A 19,758-nucleotide genomic window follows, 5' to 3' on the forward strand; every position below is an offset into this window, starting at 1 on the left:
ATATTCCTATGGGATACGGACTTATGCGGGTGAAACTATAGGGCGCAGCTTGTCCTACTAATATTATAAATGGGAAAGTTTGTATTTGAACATTTGCAGAGGCACTACCTCTGCAAATGTTCATGGGCGGTGGTGATTGCATACCATCAGGCAAATCATGACAAATATTGAAATATGTTCCACATCACAGAGTTTTTAATTACAGCACAAGTAAAAACAGGATAAATGAAAAATTGGGTAATACAGTTGCATGTTATAATGAAATTGTACAAACAAGCAATTTAAAACACAAATCATATTGACTATCACTTTATTAACATTATATATTACAATCTAATTCTAGTAACTAACCTGTACTTAATTTAATCAGCATTTTTGAACTTCCCGCGCATTATTTTAGGAAGCACTACAACACCTGGGCATGGTACCTGGCCAAATATTTCACACATACAAGCTCGTTCACAACCAGCTCCAAAGTTGGCGGGATTATCCTTCTTCTCAGCAGCTATATTCTCAGCTTCCAATACCTCCTTTGATTTCCCAACAGTTCGCAGTAAGTGTTCTAAAATTTCTTCTTTGGACTTATTGTCTATATCAACTAATATTTGCTTCCCATCTTCTAAATAACATTTAATAAATGGCGTTGGTGTTAGATTCTTCAATGTAGCCACCTGCACGTTGGGGTTCTTGTACTGAATCTGTGGTAGATACCAGAAAACGAATTCTTTTGCACCAGTGTTGTTCTGTCCAAATATATTGTAAGCCACTGAGAATATCTTGATTTTCTCTTTCAATACCAGTTTACCAGCATTTAGGTAGTTTAAGGTGCGTCTTATAGGTGCTCTTCCTTTCATGAACGGCATTTTGATTGAGTTTTATTAATACGATAGCCGAATAAAAATCTAAACAATTAGTCTAACCTAACCTAAAAACTTAAGCTTCAATGTTGACATGTAATATGTCAAATTACTGAATTGACGTATGACAATTGTTAATATGGACGTAAAGATACAAGCCTTTTAATAAAATTAGGTATGTGAATACAGATGCTTAACAATTTCGATACCTTTTTTAATGAAGCCGATATTTTATGGTATTAATGACGATACTATTAACTACCAAATAAATATAATTTCACCTATTTGAGAATAATAAACAGTTTTAGTTTACTCCAGTTTCAAACAACAATTATTATTATGGTTGAGAAATGGTAATAAAAAAGTATACTGTTAATGTGTGTTTAGCGTATATTTTTGTTAATTAAAAGGCAAAATATTTTCTTTTTACCTATTCATAAATAAAAAGAAACATGAATTTATAGGTCATAAATGTTAGCTGCCATAATATAAATGACAGAAAAATTATGGAATAAACACCGGAAATTATTTCATTTCTGTAAAAATGAGAAATTTAAAGGAAAACAATATTATTAACATCAATTATGAATCATGATTTGATTTCATAGTCATTTAATAAAGAAATCATGAACAGACCGTGCTCAAAGGTAAAAAATCCATGTAAAATTTGTTGTGATGCTGTAACAAAGAAAACAGGAATACAATGTCACGGAGCATGTCAGAGATGGTCCCATTACAAATGCCTGAATTATCCACTAGGAAAAATAGACGACATTAAAGCTGGTCTAATAAGAATCACCTGTCCATGCCCCGATTGCAACAACTCTGATACAAAAAAGAATGTGTGTAAAACAACAGAATGCCCAGCAAAAAAGCCTTGCCCCATGCAGGATCGAGAAACAATCAAACCAATACCAAACTATCCGCCACTTCTTGAAGACGACAGTACTGATGTAAGCACCAATGTAAAATGTCCGAAGTGTAAAAAATGTACATCGCCGGATAATAAAGATTCACACTCAACATCGCCCAATTTTACTCCTTCTGATTCCTTTATTAAATATCGACAGCGTGCGACTTATCAAAAAAAGACATCGCCAGCAATGAAATCTTACTCAAACTGCGTGATTACAAAGTCCGCTGATAGTGGTATTAGTAAGTACCTATTTAAGTGTTTGTTTAATTTTAAAATTTATTCATCATAGTTAAGATAGACTTTACCAATGAAATCTAATAAAATCTATCGTGTCGTCTTCAATTGATTTCAAAGAATGAGGGGGTTATCAATATGACGTATTTTTTGTGCTTGTTACCAAATAACAAATAAAAAGGAAAATGTTTGAGTATTAAATATGTATAATGTTGGTGACAACCATCGTGAGGAAACCGGCAGGTCAACATGATGATTGGTAGACGCGTGGTGGTTTATAACCTAAAACCTTGTAGGAGGCCCGATTTCTCGCAGTTCTAGCATATCGTATGGGCAGCTGATGATGATGATGATGATGATTGAATAATAATACTTTATGTTACTAATCGATTACTAGTGATAATTACAATGTTAAATACATGACTGATATATCTATTTTTACAGATATAACTTGCATACCAAGTCGTGCGGCGTCATCAGATTCGAAACTATCAAAAGGGTGTGAAGTTAATCAGAAGGAGCTTTGCGAGGCAGTTGAGAACATGTGTGCAACTGTAGGGAAACTTACGCATCAGCTCAGGGACTTGTTGTACAAAATAAGAGAAACTCACAATTGTCCAAATTAATATGAATAAAAAGTTGACGATCTGTATTATGTTTGATTGTTGTAATCCACTGTTTTAAGCAACGTTTGAACAGTGGCGGTATTTATAACGCTATTGTACTTTGAAACTAACTTGGCGTTCAGTGAATAACTTTTAAAACTTCCTATTTTGTATAACTTACAGTTTGAGGCGTTTGAATTAGATTTAAACTAAATGCGTTTAAATTATTGCAACAGTGCTTTTCAATGACTTAAGAAAAGAAATAATATTTTATAACTTTTATGTGTTTAAGAATCACACAAACAAAATGAAAAAACAAAATTATTTCAGTATCACATTAAAATGTTTTGGATCTTATTAATTTGAAATCTAATTATGGTATACTATCTTCGATTAAATAATAAGATGAAATATTATTCATCGCAGTATACGATGTTTCAAAGATAAAACTTATATGCACATCAGTACATATTAAGACATTTAAAATAAATTACTTGACAGATGTATGTCAACTGCCTAGCTTCACTCTGTCATTTCAAAAACCAAAATAGTTCATCATGTTAATATAAAACACGACACAATAGCCAATATACAATACACAATCATGTTCTTCAGATTTCGATAGTCATTTATAAAGAAACATCATGCGAAAATGCAAAACAGTAAAGAACCCTTGCAAAATATGTTTGGGACCAGTCAAACAGAAGAACGGCCTCCAGTGCCAAGGAATTTGTCAGTGCTGGGTGCATTACACTTGCCTTAATTACACCCCTGGAAAAATCAAGGATATAAAGGCTGGTATTATCAAAATCACCTGTCCCTGCCCTGATTGCAACACCTCTGTACCGAAGGAATATCGTACTGATGAACCATTTAGCTGCACCAATGTTCAATGTCCTGCAAATACACCTCCGAAATGCGAAAACAGGGCCTGCCCAATAAACCAGAATAGAGCTCAGCACTCGAGGAATGTAGGAACCTGTAATAGCATGGATAGATGTGGCGTCGAATGTTCTGATAACAGGCAAGGCGGGCAGCCGAAGTCCATATCTGACACCTCTGTTTTCTGCCCCTCTGGATGCGTGTCCCAAAGGGACATTCCAGGCGATATGGGACGATGTCCCGAACCAATGCCGTCAATGGGTACATTGGAGCAAATGTGTAATACAGTGGGTCAGTTGTCTAATCAAATAAATGACCTCATGTGCAAGATGAAGCAGGTGGTTCAGAATAAAGGATGCGGCGGACAGAGGACTTGCTCCCAACCCGGCCCTAGGTCGTTATGCCCTAAGCCCTGTAATTGTCCAGGAAACCCTGCAAAGCGATTTTATTAACTAGTCATGTAACAGTCTACCTATCTATTATATAAAATGCCATATTATATTGTATTAAAATTTCATATTGCTATAGTATGTACTTAATAACACAAACCGATCATTATGTAAGCTGTTGTTTCAATTAATTACAGTCCTATTTACTACACTGTTGTAATATAGTCAATTTATTTGTTTGCGAATGAGTTTTACAGGTAATCCCTAAGGCGTCGGGGAGGCGCTGAAAATTCTTTGTATACTCATAACTTCAAAACTACTATCAAAGTTTACTCTGGCGCGAAATTGGATATATTGGCATCAATGCTTTGCGAATAGCCCTATTCTGTAATCTTACTTGTGATCGGAGAAAAATTAAACGACTTCAGCAGCGTCTATAATCTATATTATAGTTTTTATAATTCAGGTAGATAATACTATAATTTTAGTGGCTCTGTAGCTGCGCGATTAAATTAATTCCTTCACTTACTAAATTTACATTGATATGATGCACATATTATTACGTACCCTGCATCGCTTCACTGTTGCACACGGACGAAAAAAGAGGAAAAATTGGATGACGCCTGTTGTGCTCTTCATACTGTTGATGTTATTTATATCCTGTTTGTATTCTTCTTGAAATACTTCTCAAATTTAATGTGCATTGTAGAATATTCGAGTTTTTTAAACGTACAACATTCTATCAATTCATGTACTTTAAATAATTATTATGTGCACAGCATTGTATATGTCATATAATAATTAATTGTATAGGCTTGAGGCACATCCAGAATAAGCATTTTCTTTAAAGATATGTTGGCATTGTACGACTGATTGGCAATTTAACTCGGTACCAAGTTTTTGTTGACAACGGTCATCATATGTACGTATAGGTACATATTTACCACTCAGAGTCCTTTATTACTATTTGTCACCCGACTTTACTCACATTTACAAAACTTTTTATCTAAGTTAATGATACAAAACATGGAAATTATTACACGTAAAACCCATACCAACATTTATATGATGTTGGTAAAACCCATATCAACCGTTTTGGACTTGTATCATAATTATTATCACCATTCGCAAAAGTTTTTAAGTATGGATGGATATATGGAATAAATACAGTAAAAACAAACTAAAACACCCATTCATTATTATTCCTGGCAATCCTTGAAAAGTAAAAATCTGATTCTAAAAGGGTCATGTACAAACATATGTTCTGTTTATTTCAGTAAGTCTTACATGGTATTAGTAAATAGCGGTCCGCCCCGGCTTCGCTCGTGGTACATATATAGCCTATAGCCTTCCTCAGTAAATGGGCTATCTAACACTGAACGAATTTTTTAATTCAGACCAGTAGTTAGTAGAGATTATGCGCGCAACAAACAAACAAACAAACTTTTCAGCTTTATAGTATTAGTATAGATTAGTAAGCATAAATCTATGTAAAAGTAAATCTACATTTACACATTAATACGATTCATTGTTGTGTGCATGACACAATAAACTATCCTACTTCCTACTTTCTACTAATCTACTCGTAATATTATAAATGAGAAAGTTTGTAAGGATGTGTGTGTGTTTGCTGCTCTTTCACGCAAAAACTACTCAATCGATTGCAATGAAATTTGGTACGTAGACAACTGGACAACTGGAATAACATATAGGCAACTTTTTATTCCGATATTCCTACATCATACAGACTTACGCGGGTGAAACCGCGAAGCGCAGTGTAAAAATATAATTGTTAATTTTACACTGTTCGTTTGTCCCTCACCATCAAATATTTAAATGTACGTAGTCAGCAAGGGCCCGTACCTATGGAAATAACATAATCCTGATGAACCTCGTTTTGCTTGAGACATTCGCTGCGGGGTACCTGGGCGACATTGCCTTTGTTGTAAAGGGACTCCGAAGTTCTGCGCAATGCAACCAGTTGGCAGATTAATTAGGTCTTCCAAAATGTGATACCGGTTTATTTTCGATATAGAGGGAAATATTTAGTATTACGTATGTTAATAAACATTTTTCTGGCATCATGTTATCAATTCGATAACTTACTTTTTATTGGGTGAATCGATTTTTATGATTCTTTTTTTATCTATATCTGACAATTTGAAGGCTTAGTTTTTTGTTAAAACTTATTATTTACTCAATATAGTGGTTCTCTTTTTTTTCCTTTTGGGGTACGGAACCCTAAAAATTACAAAACCGTAAATTACTCCCCTGGGGTTGATAAATAAACTTAACTTTACTATTTCGTTCAACCGCTACACAGATTTGAGGAAAGTTAGTAAGAGTGCAGTGACCCCAAAGGGAGTCTTGGCCTCCAACCCATGAACTCGCAGTTTCTACCCTATTTGCGCAATTTCACTCCAATTCTCAGAAAATCTCACAGTACGTATCGTATAGATAAAACTTGAGAACATATAAATCTTCTTACGAAAAGTCTATCGCAGCGGTGCGAGTAAAACCGTTGGCAAAAGCTAGTGTGTTATTTGTTATGTCTATATCAATAAAAATGAATCGTCGAGTGTGTTGCCCATCGTGGTACGTACTTCTTATGGAGAAAAACATACCACGGGTGAAGCCGGGGCGGACTGCTAGTTCATATTAGTAATGTTAGGCTGCGTGGATAGTAAGCGAAGTTCTTATAATGATATTTATAACTTATAAGAGCACTTACACGTAATCGGTCATAGACATTTTGCATAATTCGGGGCCCCTCTCTATCAGGGCCTCACATAAACAAAGTAAAGAAAAGTAACGGAAGTACTAAAATCCATCAACTATATTTGCTAGACTCATATCATAGACATATAGCATATCATATAACAGTATTCAAAATATTAATTTTAATAGGAGTAAATAATCATTTATTCATTCGCATTCGTACTGAAGAAGCTTTTTACAATTTAAACTATTTCGTACAATATAATATGTCTATACTGCTTGTAAGCTTAAACACTTTAGTGACGCCAATGGATGTCTGCAAAGTCGCTGAGTCAGCCGTTACACGGGAACAGCAATGGCTGACTCTGGCGCATTCCTTTTGCGTAACATTATTTTCTACTTTGATATTATTTCAAACACGCTACGCTTCAGCCTTCCCTGCGTAGTCAAAAGAAAATGACAAACACAGTCCCGGGGATTTTGACATTTTTGACATTTCCCGTTCCCCTGGGGTTTCCGGAGTAAATACTATCTTATCCTATCCTATCCTACTAATATTATAAATGCGAAAGTTTCTTAGAATGTATGTGTATGTTTGTAACTCTTTCACGCAAAAACTAATGAACCGTTTGCAATGAATTTGGTACATAGATACCTGGTAAACTGGAACAGCACATGGGCAACTTTTTATCCCGATATTCCTACGGGATACGGACTTACACGCGTGTGAAACTGCGGGGCGCAGCTAGTCCTACATTCATTATTAATTTGCCATTGCTTCTTGCTATATATATTATTATTTTTTTAATAAAAGTATTTAAATAACCAAACTCGATTTTGTTAACACTGCCGGCTGTGCGAAGCACATTTCCATCTAATATGTAACATTTTTCCAATACAAAAATATCAATATTATCACATATCAGAAATATGTCAAACCCTCAGAATACCACGGACCTCACGATTGATTCGTTTAAAGGCGACTCTGCTCTTCAAATACAAAAGAAATGTTCGAAGTGGATATGTAATTATAATAAGCATCATTATAATCAAGTGTGTTGACGAATAATTTAAGAGTGGTCATACAATGTTTACTTTGAGTGCTAATTATCTGACATAGGCAGTAAATATTATTGAAAATAATTCTCTACACTCGGTTTATGAAACTTATTTATTTGAAATAAGTAGTTAATTGGTTAACCTTAATTGGGCAACCCAGGCAATGATGCTTGCTCGCTACGCTTTAGTTATTGAATCAACTAAATTGTATCACTTGCTCTTATACAAGGTATACCTACATTATTGGTTTTTTATTTAATAACGGGCAACTAAGCTGGTAGTTCATCAGATGGTAAACGATCACCACCGCCCATCAACATTTTCAGAGGCCGCTGCAAATGTATTGCCGTTTTTAAATGGTAAAATATTAAGAAAGGATTGGCGAGGGATCATAAGAAATGGGCTGGGAAGGGTAAATAAATGTATACTGGCCTCCGGTTTCCACATTCACCGAGTGAAACACAGTATCATTCAACTGTTTTAAGCTGATCTTCTATGGGGTTTATGGTACTTGCGAGATGGCCCAATTCGTGTCGAAGCGTTCTTAACTCCCGCACTCACCTACGTAATGAAATTATTTAATCCCGGCGATTGTAAACAGGATAATATAATAAATTCATGAAAAATATCATTAGATCATCCAGATTCATCATTAATTTGAATATAAATAATGATAATTTTAAAATATATACCGTACCGATGCTACGTACATAACTATAAAACAATAAATAAGCGCACAACGCTTGAATTAATTTCATCTAAAGGATTCGATTACATACAAATGTACATACCTACAGGTGTTAATTAAATAATTAATTAATTGGTGTTGTTCTTGGTAAGCTATTATATAACTTGTTGGGAATTTATATATCTACTAGCTGCGCCCCGCGGTTTCACCCGCGTAAGTCCGTATCCCGTAGGAATATCGGGATAAAAAATAGATGTTGGCCGATTCTCAGACCTACCCAATATGCTTACCAAATTTCAGAGGAATCGGTCAAGCCGTTTCGGAGGAGTATGGCAACGAAAACTGTGACACGAGAATTTTATATATATAGATTAAAAATTGTCCAACGATATGTCAATCTATTACTATTTATACGTCTTATATATAGATTATCCTACCAAATTAAGTAATGAACGTATGTTTCCTTTTATGAAATTGATTTTGATAAATTTTAGCAGACGTGTAATTGAATTTAAAAGATTATACATTTGTTCCCAATGAGAACACATGCGAAATAAAAGCAAATTTCCTTACCCGTAATAATTTAATTTATTATCCATTATCCATATAGAATAAAGAAGGTTAAAATAGAGAGTAGAAAATTTTTGAGACTTCAATTTGAAAGCATGGAATATGCATGAGATATTAAGTCCAATACTCAATCAAATTATTTAAATTCATCCATTTGACAGTGAGAAATGGTTCCCTTATAATTTATTTCCTCTGTTTTCTTTAACATTGCTTTTCTTTTTTATCATAAGTTAAATCTTAGAACGAATGATGAATGAAATTTTTGTGTACAAGTTAATTAAATATAACTTTATAACTAGCTGCGTCCCGCCGTTTCACCCGCGTAAGTCTGTATCCCGTAGGAATACCGAGATAAAAAGTGGCCTATGTGTTATCTACGTATTTCATTGCAACCGGTTCAGTAGTTTTTGGATGAAAGCGTAACTAACATTCATACATACTTACAAACTTTCTCGCTTATAATATTAGTAGGATAGGATTATGTATTCCTTTGTTCTCATTTTTCATTAGTATTATCTTGTAAACACCGCTAAGAGATAGATATCTGAAAATGTGTGATCCTAGCTTACCATGCCTTTTAATAATAATTGACATTTATTGACACAAAATACTAAAACGTAAAGAGATACACACACATATATACACTCGAAGTAAAAATACATAAAGCTTAATTCCACTATGATTTAGATATTTTTTGTTGATGAATTTGCGGCGCCACGAACTGAAATCTGAGCGCAGGATGTCCTTCAAAGAGAGTTGGTGAATATAAATTACATCTATTGTATTTCAGGCCCATATCCTTTTCTTTACCCTTCCTAGTTCTTTCCGTCGGCAATCCATTTGTAGCGGCGAAAGGTCTGCAATTGACCTTACGCTTCTTCAAATGTTCATGGGCGGTGGTAGCGCTTACCATCAGGCGACCCACCAGCTCCATTGCCGACTGTGACATAAAAAAAAAATAAAAATTAATGTGAAATTGGCATTCGATATGTTAGGTTAGGTTAGGTTTGGCTTTTTTAAAAGCTACACAGAAATAGGAACCCCACCAAAAACATTTCATCTAAAATGTTGCCGAGACGACCACATACGGTTTTCCCTGTAAAAACGATATTAGATCTCAAATAGAGCCAAGATCCCGTGAACTTCGTGCCCTGCATCTGACGTACGTTTGGGAAAAGGTATTTCCCGCCATACATAAAAGATATATTCTCATTATAGTATAACGAATAATGTGTTAAATTGTAAAAGCTAAATATGTAAATTAAAATTTTTCGACGGTTGAAATAATACTATAATTGAGTTAGGGATTGTTATAAGTTTATTACATGAGCAGGATTTAATTGGATAAATTAATTTATTGAATATTGTTTTATTTGTAAAAACATTCTTTGTTAAATATTAAGGGTTTATTAGGATATATTTTGGATTCTGTACCCAAAGAGTAGAACGGGAACCTATTAATAAGACTTGGCTGTCCGTGTGTCTGTATGTCCGTCCATCTAATAGGCTGTGTCTCAAGAACAGTGATAGCTTAACAGTTGAAATTTTCAGAAATGCATGATTCGGTTGCCGCTATGACAAGAAATAATAAAAAAAAATGAGCTTCACGGTTGCACGGTCATAAATTGTATGGGTGGCCAATTTTATTACATTTTCTCTTTAGCTTATTATTACGGAACCCTTATCAAATTACCAACGGGTCCACACAATTAACAATTTAGATTACGATCAAATGATACGATCGAGTTGATTAATTGAATGATAATAACTATTATTATTAAATAGGTGTTGCAAAGTCATAGTGGTGGTAATGTTGTCGACCCATGGAGGTGAGCAAGTGCGAATACAAAGAAATAGGGGCACGCTTCAAGATGGAGGCCAGTTTGACATATCAGCTGATTATTGTGGCCTGTAGTAAGTTTTAATGTGCGATATACTTACAAATGATGTTAAATACTTGTGTGACTTTCATTGTTAAGTATGTATACATCCATACTAATCATAAAGCTGAAGTGTTTGATTGTACGCGCTAATCTCAGGAACTACAGGAGCTTGAGAAATTCTCTCACCGTTGGATATCGTGATCACTGAGTGCTTCCAAATATATGGAATGCAAAGGTCAATAATTTATCGCACAGCCCAAACTACTGCACCGATCGGGCTGAAATTTGGTTCCCAGATAGTGACTAAGATGTAGGCATCCGCTGAGAAACGATTTTGATAAATTCTACCCCCAAGGGGATGAAAGTGAAAATTTTTTTGCCCACGCGAACGAAGCTATGGGCAACAGGTAGTTTAATGCTTTTCGTGTGAAGCCAGGTGTTCAACCTTATAGTCGTATTATAGGTTCATTATTTTAATGAATAATAACTTACACGAGCTTCGCGCATGGTTTCCTGAGATATAAAGCGACTTCTATACTTCTATTAAAAATATGTTGAGAGGAAGGTATTGTGTGAAATTAAACACAACGAAGCATGCTTTTTTAATCATGGCAATAATAAATAGTACTTTAATAATAGTTAAGGTTGAGGGTGTACTATAGTGAAGTCCCGTGTCCCCTAGTGGTGTATGGGGCAGACGATGTACATCTTTTTCACTGATCGATTTTCTTTAGGGACAAGTAGGTGATCAGGCTTCTGTGTCCTGCCAGATCGAGATATTTTTTGTGCGTCCCCACCGGGAATTTAACCCAGGACCCCTCGCACCGCACATAACGTGACTTTTACATAAGAAAGAATTATCAAAATCAGTTCACCCAGTCGAGAGTTCTGAAACAAGCCAAAAAACTTCAGTCGAACTGTACCATACCTCTTATTTAAGTCGGTTGAATTTAATGTAAAGCAATATGATTCAACGGTGAGAAATATTGTGCTATATTAACTGTCGTTGTTTTGGGATTGACTAGGGAATACAGCTGGGGATGCCTACCTGTCTACAGCTGTATACAATCTGTCTACATCTGGGGATCAGGTATAAATCAAACGGTGAAAGATTTTTTTAATCTTTTTAGTAGATTCAGATTACTGCCTGTCACAAATTCACAAACTTAACCTATATAAAATGTATTATTTTCCATATAATAGTATTGATATTCACCTCAATTTTTACCAAGCAGATACATAGGTACAAGGACAAATGTATTCAATCAAGTAAAGCCAGAAGAGAAATCTTATAGAACATTTATTTCTTCTTGTTAGTTGATGTTTTCTTTATTTCCAGTAAACATAGGCCAAATTGTTGTCGGCTACAGTGTGGGATGGTCTGCACCCATCATACCAAAACTACAAAACGTGACTGATAATCCTTTGGAGGAACCAATCACGGACCTAGAAGCCTCATGGGTTGGGTCTTTGCTGTATATAGGTGCTATGGTGGGTAAGTTTAATATCACTATAACTTTTTAAAGCCATAGCGGGCAACTGAGCTGGTGGTTTGCCTGATGGTAAGCGATCATCACCACCCACGAACATTCGCAGAGGCACTTCCTCTGAAAATTTAAGGGGGAAAAGGAAATGTTTCCCGATTGCAAAGAAGGAATGGACTGGGAAGGATGTCTAAAGGAAATGAGCCTCCGGTTCCCCCACTCACAGTACGTGGGGGAGCTGGATTCCCGCAGTGGTCAATAGGGAAGCGCTTGGCCTCGATCTCACCTGATAGTAAGCTAAAGAGTTTAAAAATAAAAAAGAGTGTTTAATTGAATTTAGATTTGCGAAATTGTGTTTAACAAAAGCAAAAATCTAGAATAATGCAATAAATGAGCAAGTTTCTTATATGTAATTGAAAACTATTTCACTTCTTAGATACATTACGAGATAAAAAAGGTAAATTATTTACTGATTACACATGAATGAGATCCTTCTTCAAGTATACAGCAGATGTTTTCCCATCTGTCTCACTTATTGAATCACTTTACAGACAATCTGATAACTTGCCTTCGAAGCGAGACTTTTTAGTGTCCTTACATTACCTTCTCATATGCGGGTCTCTCATATGCGTGCATACATTCGCGAATATACATAATTCACCTTTCATATATGTATAATTTATTTAATCCTGGCGATCCTGATCAGGATAATAAGATAAACTCCTGAAATTATTATTATTTTGTCACCATTCCGTAATAAGTGTACAAAATTTGAAATAAATCTGTCCGCTTAAATTGGGTCAAATTCTAGTCTATATGAGTCGATTATGTCCAAACATACAGGTGGAGTTAATATAAACGTGTTAAAAAAATAAACGCAAATGTCGTCTCACACTTCATGCGAACGTGAGAGATCGCCATTAATGAATGAAAATTCATAAATCTATTTGCTTTTCAACCGACTCCAAAAATAATGAGAAAGGTTTTCAATTTTACTGTTTGTTTTGGCTTCGTTACCTCAGAACTTTCGACTATACCTGGAACAATTTTGATTATACTTTTTTTATTACAAAGAGGTACTAGGAATCCCGTGAGGTCCTATTTAGAGGTCCTATTTTTAATTTGGACTAGTTCTGACTATTTGGAGGCGATATAGATGATTATAATATTTATTGTAATTCAACATAAAATACATTCACTTATATTTATATAACTTTATTTATCTATTCACACATAACAGACTGTTTTATCTACGATAGGTATTGCTATCAAATCAAACGCATTACTATCTTTAAAAATCTATTATTATATAATATGCAACCATTATTTTTCTAACTAAGATAAAAACTTTTTCAGGGCCATATGTAACGAGTATTTTATCAAATCTAATTGGAAGGAAACCATGTTTGTTTATCGGTGGACTCCTGAACATCACATCTTACATCCTTGTGATAACTACCAAGAATTTAACAATGGTTTACGCTTTAAGGGTTATAAGCGGATTAGGAATGGGTGTGACAATCGTTGGAAATATTGTATATGTTGGGGAGATCGCGTAAGTAAAATCGTTTACTTGTATGTCATAAAATTTGCTTTTGTAAGATAAAACAACTTCAATACTTATTTATTTCTTATGCCCAACTCAAAGACACATTATTTCTGAACACAGCGCATATCACATTATCACTAGAACACTTAAATTCCATAGGTAAAATTATATTGATTACTAGCTTCCCGCTCGCGGCTTCGCCCGCCTCCGTATTGTTCTTACCTTTTAAACCTTCCCTGGACTATTCAGAATGCACAAATACCATGATTATAAAAATCAGACCAGCCATTCTCGAGTTTAAGCGAGACTAACGAACAGCAATTGATTTTTATATATAAGAGAAGATGATTCAATACAATTGACATCACACTTCGTCGCCTATTAATAACTCAGCAGCGTAACTACTCTTAGAATTTTCACAAACGGAATTTTGCTATTTCAAGACTAGCTAGCAAGACCGCGGTTTCGTCTGCTTTGTAGAGAAACGAAACGATAGGCAGTCAGTTACAGTAATTTTTTATATCCATATACCATAGACATTTCAATTCCATTTCTGTTCCTTGTGTTATAACAATAAATCATCCAAATCTGTTCAATAGTCATCAGCTACATGTTTGTTTTTCAATAAAAATGTGATATCTTTTCCAATCTATATTTAATAAATTTTATTCTATCAATTATGCAATAGACGTTCTAGACCTATTTTATCTATCGCATTAGATATATCAACCGATATATCGCGGAGATAATGATCTTCTTTTTATAAATTAATTGAAGTTCCACGCTAGCTATGTTATGGGCATACATAATATAATATACTTGCTGCGCCCCGCGGTTTCACCCGCGTAAGCTCGTATCCCGATAGGAATATCGGGATAAAAAGTTGCCTATGTGTTATTTCAGTTGTGCAGCTGTATACGTACCAAATTTCATTGCAATCGGTTCAGTAGTTTTTGCGTGAAAGAGCAACAAACACACACATATCCTTACAAACTTTCGCAATTATAATATTAGTAGGATAGTAGGAGACTATACGTACATAATTAAATTAAAGATGACAATGGGAAAATCTTCTTAATTCCGAGTCAAGGGGATATAAAAAGTGAAATGGATTTTTTTTTGTAAGTTTTCTTAATTTTTTAAATTTTTTGTGTCCAAATTTTTAAAGGATATTTTCTTTTATAAGATCCTTTGCACTGAGTTTACTTTTAGCGGAATCGATCCAGCTGTTCACGTGTTGTGCCCCGATCAAGGGTAATTGGGATTTATTTTTTTAGAAAGGATTGCTGGTAATTTGATTTTATTTACAGGTCTACACACATAAGAGGGATTCTTTTGACATCCACGTCAATAGTGGGTATTTCAGGCACGCTTCTGGTTTACTCCGTGGTGCCTTTTATATCCTATGTTTGTACAGGGTATATAGCATTGGGGATTTCTCTAGTACACCTTATTGCCATCTTGTACATACCTGAATCACCTGTTTACTTGGCCATGAAAGGTAAGCTGATTATTTGGGAAGGCTAGTACGTTATTTACGATTCTAAAAGAACTGTGATATTTAATTTTTAGTTTTATAGCATTAAAATGCTTTATAAATGAGAAATTTTTGCCGTTAAACCGTTGCTACGGTTAGGCAAGAAACGCGGGTTCGAATCCCGCTTTGTGATCAAATCGCTATTCTTTCAAAATTTCTCAGAACTGTGATAGTTTATCTTTATAAAATTGCAAAATATAAAGAATGTTTTTTAACTTTAACTCCGAATGTTTATAGTTAAGACATACCTTGCTATTTTCTTTTTATAATGCCAACTTTATATCGCCTGATGAAACTAAAATGTCAAAAAATTTCGTTAATTAAAAGTTATACAATTCAAATTTACTACATTTAATTAATTACAAGCTGTCTCGGCAAACGTTGTTTTGCCTTTTCCCTATCATTTAGGGGTATTAAAAATAGTTATTGTCCGATTCTCAGACCTACTCAATATGCACACAAAAATTCGTAAGAATCAATCCAGCCGTTTCGGAGGAGTATGGTTACTAACATGCGAGGACTTTATATGTATAGATATAGAGATCATAGTCTATCCCGTCCCGTCCCGTCTATCATAATAGCATTATTTTCACTATTTGAGCACTGTCATTTTTTACAGGTGACGCTATTAAAGCAGCGAAGACCCTTAATCGACTTGGAAGATCTAACGATGTAGATAAAACACTGGACACTTTTTCCCAATTTAAAGGATCTGAAACTACAAAAATTCAAGATTGGATTGAAATATTTACTATAAAATCGAATAGAATTTCACTGTTTTTAACATTCACGTTAGGTAATAATTTTTTTATCAACCCAAATGTATATGGATAATTGGATCGTCTTGATTAGATTGTATACGAGGAAAATGTTTAGTATTTTACCATGTTAAATCGAGCCACGAAGCTGGTGGTTCACCTGATGGTATGTGGTCACCAGATTATAAATCAAGAGAGCATAGTTTTCGATTTATTATTATAAACTTATATTTTATTTCATATATTAAACATCTACAATGATCCTTTCTTTATGTACCATTTGAAGCCATCCATAGTAATTTAACTCTTTTAACAATTTAATTCTACTATCCTACTAATATTATAAATGCGAAAGTTTATAAGGATGTATGTGTGTTTGTTGCTCTTTCACGCAAAAACTACTGAACTGATTGCAATTAAATTTGGTACGTAGACAGCTGGACAACTGGAATAACATATAGGCAACATTTTATCCCGATATTCCTACAGGATACGGCCTTACGCGGGTGAAACCACGAAGCGCAGCTAATGCTTTATAAATGCGAAATTTCAAAAGAGAATATCCCGAGGCGCCATTAGAATCTCTTCTCTTTTAACAATTTCTCGCCCAGAAGTTAAATTAAGACTATGTTCCAGGTGCTTTTCAACAGACAAGCGGAGTAGCTGTCGTGCTATTTTTTGCCACAACCATATTCAAACTTGCTGGTTCGTCGATAGAACCGCATATAGCCACGATTATTATTGGTGTTACCAGATTAGTATCGGGTTTAATTGCACCTACATTTGTTGATAGATCTGGAAGGAAGATACTGTTATTGGTGTCGATGGCTGCGTGTAGTATAAGTTTGGTTAGTGGTTTATGTACTCTTATATTATTTGAAATGTTGTTTGTTTTTTGGAACTGTACAACACATGAGCACAATTTAAGATCTCTTTTTCTAAGGTATACTAATACTTATGAATTAAAAAAGTTAAAAGGTAAACACGCTTTTAATATGTATACGCTGTATCTAGTGAGATTCTATCTATCTCGTCTATCAAAAAATTGTAACATACTGCTAAGAACGCATTATTTTTCGGTAGATTATACATATCTAATATATAAAATTCTCGTGTCACAGTTTTCGTTGCCATACTCCTCCGAAACGGCTTGACCGATTTTGATGAAATTTTTTGTGGTTATCCAGTTTCTATGAGAATCGGCCAACATCTATTTTTCATACCCCTAAATTATAAGAATAAGGCAGAACAGCGTTTGCCGGGTGCAGCTAGTGTATATATATATTATAGATTATACATATATTATATTATTTATTATACGTACATTTAATACTAGTTACGAATGTATGCACATTCGCGACGAAACTTTTATACGAATGTTTCGTCGAGTGAAGAGGTGAATAGCGAATACCAATGTGTAAAATACACTAATATTATAAATGTAAAAGTGATATAAGGGTGATAGTATACTTTTTATCCCGTTTAAATGCTCCCTTGGGATAAAACAGGAATCTTGATCCAGGCGGAGCCGGGATGAGCGTCTAGTATACAATAAAATGATGTATTAAACGTAAATTTGTATTTATTCTTACAGTCGGTTCTTGGGCTGTATTTCTATCTGGACAGGGTGGATAGTCCAGCTCTGACGAATATCGGATGGTTACCAATGGTCGCACTGATTGTTTACTTCTTCTGTTATGAAGCTGGTAATATTGTGTATATTTTTTTATTGTATATTTAATTTATTCATTATAGATTAATGATTTAGGGAATATCTCATAATCTTATTTTACTTTAAAATTTCAAATAAAAGTTGCTTAAATTACGTCTCAAAAATTTGTGCAAACTGTGATGTAATAACTAGAGACAAAAAGGTTGAAATAAATGAGGAATAATTTTTGCAAACTAGATTAATTATCATTAACCATTAATTTGTCCGTAACTGCATAGTTGGAGTAATTTTTTATGTAGATAAATTCAGATTTGTGATTTTTTTTGTGGTGATTCTCGATGCTAGCCTGAAGGGCTACTGCGTCTTAGCACGGACGCGTGGGTGAACTGAGGGTTCACCCTGTCAGATTTGTGAGCACTTTAGATAATCTATACTTTTATTATAAAACTGAAGAGCTTGTTTGTTTGAACGCGCTAATCTCAGGAACTGCTGGTCCGATTTGAAAAATTATTTCTGTTAGAGTTAGATAGCCCATATAAGATATATATGCTATATATGTACCACGGGTGAAGCCGGGGCAGACCGCTAGTTAATAATAAATGAGAGAAAAACATTTATTTTGATACAGATATACACACACAACAGATCAAATATGTAGTACGTAAATGTCATATTCATATTACTATATATATACATGGTTGGTAATTATAAGATTGCAGTTTACAATAGCCTTCTCAAATTTATTAATTTGTATTTGTATACAAGCATAAAGTCTACAATATTATAAATAATAATGAACTATTCCAGGATTCGGAACAATCCCCAATGCGATAGTTGGCGAAATGTTCCGACCAAACGTCCGCTCTAACGGTTCAGCTCTCGCCATCACCTTGACCTGGCTTGTTGGCTTCGCTCTGACCACCAGCTTCAACTCGATGGTAGAGACCCTGGGCGGTGACGTCACATTCTGGATCTTCGGCGGCTGCTGCGTCCTGGCGTTCCTCTTCACTTTCTTCTGTTTGCCGGAAACTAAAGGGAAAACTTTGAATGAGATCCAGGAGATGTTGAGCTAGATGTGTTGAATATAATTAACTAGCGGTCCGCCCCGGCTTCGCCTGTGGTACACATATAGCCTATAGCCTTCCTCAATAAATGGGCTATCTAACGCTGAAAGAATTTTTCACATCGGACCAGCAGTTCCTGAGATTAGTACGTTCAAAGAAACAAACAAACAAACTCTTCAGCTTTATAATATTTAGTAAAGATTACCGACCTTCAAAAACAGAGCCACCTCTGCTCTCTCCCTCCTCATTTCTCTCTCGGTCTGTACTCAATTCCGATGCATTTTTTTAGCTTTACACGACAACTGCGTGGGTTCTTTTTGTGTACCATTGTGTATATATATATCATGTGCCATTCTAGAATCGGGATTGGTACCTGCCCTGGGGGCGCCAGTAACCTTTTGTAGTCATATGTCATTATTATAGTGTTTGTTTTTAAATTAAGAACTTGATATATTTGTGTAATTTATTCAATAGATCGGTAGAAATAACTTTGAATTTTGATGTGAAAAACTATTTCCACTGATGTATGATATATGCATCAATAGTCATAGGAGATATTTGTTTATTGAATGAATTGGAGTGCATTGTTAACTCGAGAACAGCTCCACCGATCGCGATAATTTAAATGGGTTGATAGATATAAATAGGAGGAATGGATAATTTAAACAAGGCTGAAGAGTTTACAACTCAAATATTATAAGATGTTATCTGAAATATATATATATATAAATAAAAAAAATAAAAAAAAAAGACCAATTGCTGTATTCAACTTAAAATAAAAATAATATAATGTAGTATAATATGTCTGTACTCAACAGGTTAAAAAAATGATAGGAAATAAAGAAAATAAGTTCTTACTCATAGAGCAAATCTTGTTTAATTTAATGCATTAT

At 34.5% G+C, this 19,758-nt stretch overlaps 3 protein-coding genes across 3 annotated transcripts; 2 read left to right on the forward strand and 1 right to left on the reverse strand.

The window, feature by feature from the left end:
* Nucleotides 1-293: 293 nt before the first annotated feature.
* Nucleotides 294-942, reverse strand: LOC119837789 (probable 28S ribosomal protein S25, mitochondrial). The gene has a single exon (XM_038363544.1). It carries the CDS (start codon nt 861-863, stop codon nt 363-365), a length of 501 nt encoding a protein of 166 aa, XP_038219472.1. The 5' UTR covers nt 864-942; the 3' UTR covers nt 294-362.
* A 541-nt stretch (nt 943-1,483) lies between these two features.
* On the forward strand, nt 1,484-3,946 carry LOC119837997. The gene is made up of 3 exons (XM_038363809.1): nt 1,484-2,012; nt 2,452-2,553; nt 3,276-3,946. The coding sequence occupies exons 1-3, from the start codon at nt 1,484-1,486 to the stop codon at nt 3,944-3,946; spliced, it is 1,302 nt and encodes a 433-aa protein (XP_038219737.1).
* Nucleotides 3,947-10,741: 6,795 nt separating this feature from the next.
* LOC119837998 (facilitated trehalose transporter Tret1-like) lies at nt 10,742-18,874 on the forward strand. Its single transcript, XM_038363810.1, has 8 exons — nt 10,742-10,832; nt 12,141-12,296; nt 13,642-13,840; nt 15,145-15,335; nt 15,991-16,167; nt 16,766-16,977; nt 17,724-17,835; nt 18,609-18,874. The coding sequence occupies exons 1-8, from the start codon at nt 10,742-10,744 to the stop codon at nt 18,872-18,874; spliced, it is 1,404 nt and encodes a 467-aa protein (XP_038219738.1).
* The last annotated feature ends 884 nt before the right edge of the window (nt 18,875-19,758 follow it).

The sequence above is a fragment of the Zerene cesonia genome, chromosome 29 (genome assembly GCF_012273895.1).
Source record: "Zerene cesonia ecotype Mississippi chromosome 29, Zerene_cesonia_1.1, whole genome shotgun sequence".
In the NCBI taxonomy this organism is placed as follows: Eukaryota; Metazoa; Arthropoda; class Insecta; order Lepidoptera; family Pieridae; genus Zerene; species Zerene cesonia.

Bases quoted from the DNA above. Each gene is read 5' to 3' on its own strand.
- LOC119837789 (XM_038363544.1), bottom strand. From the start codon at position 863: ATGCCGTTCATGAAAGGAAGAGCACCTATAAGACGCACCTTAAACTAC.
- LOC119837997 (XM_038363809.1), top strand. From the start codon at position 1,484: ATGAACAGACCGTGCTCAAAGGTAAAAAATCCATGTAAAATTTGTTGT. The intron at 2,013-2,451 runs GTAAGTACCTAT...CTATTTTTACAG, and splicing joins GTCCGCTGATAGTGGTATTA to ATATAACTTGCATACCAAGT. The intron at 2,554-3,275 runs GTGCAACTGTAG...AATGCAAAACAG, and splicing joins CGAGGCAGTTGAGAACATGT to TAAAGAACCCTTGCAAAATA.
- LOC119837998 (XM_038363810.1), top strand. From the start codon at position 10,742: ATGGAGGTGAGCAAGTGCGAATACAAAGAAATAGGGGCACGCTTCAAG. The intron at 10,833-12,140 runs GTAAGTTTTAAT...CTTTATTTCCAG, and splicing joins GCTGATTATTGTGGCCTGTA to TAAACATAGGCCAAATTGTT. The intron at 16,168-16,765 runs GTAATAATTTTT...ACTATGTTCCAG, and splicing joins GTTTTTAACATTCACGTTAG to GTGCTTTTCAACAGACAAGC.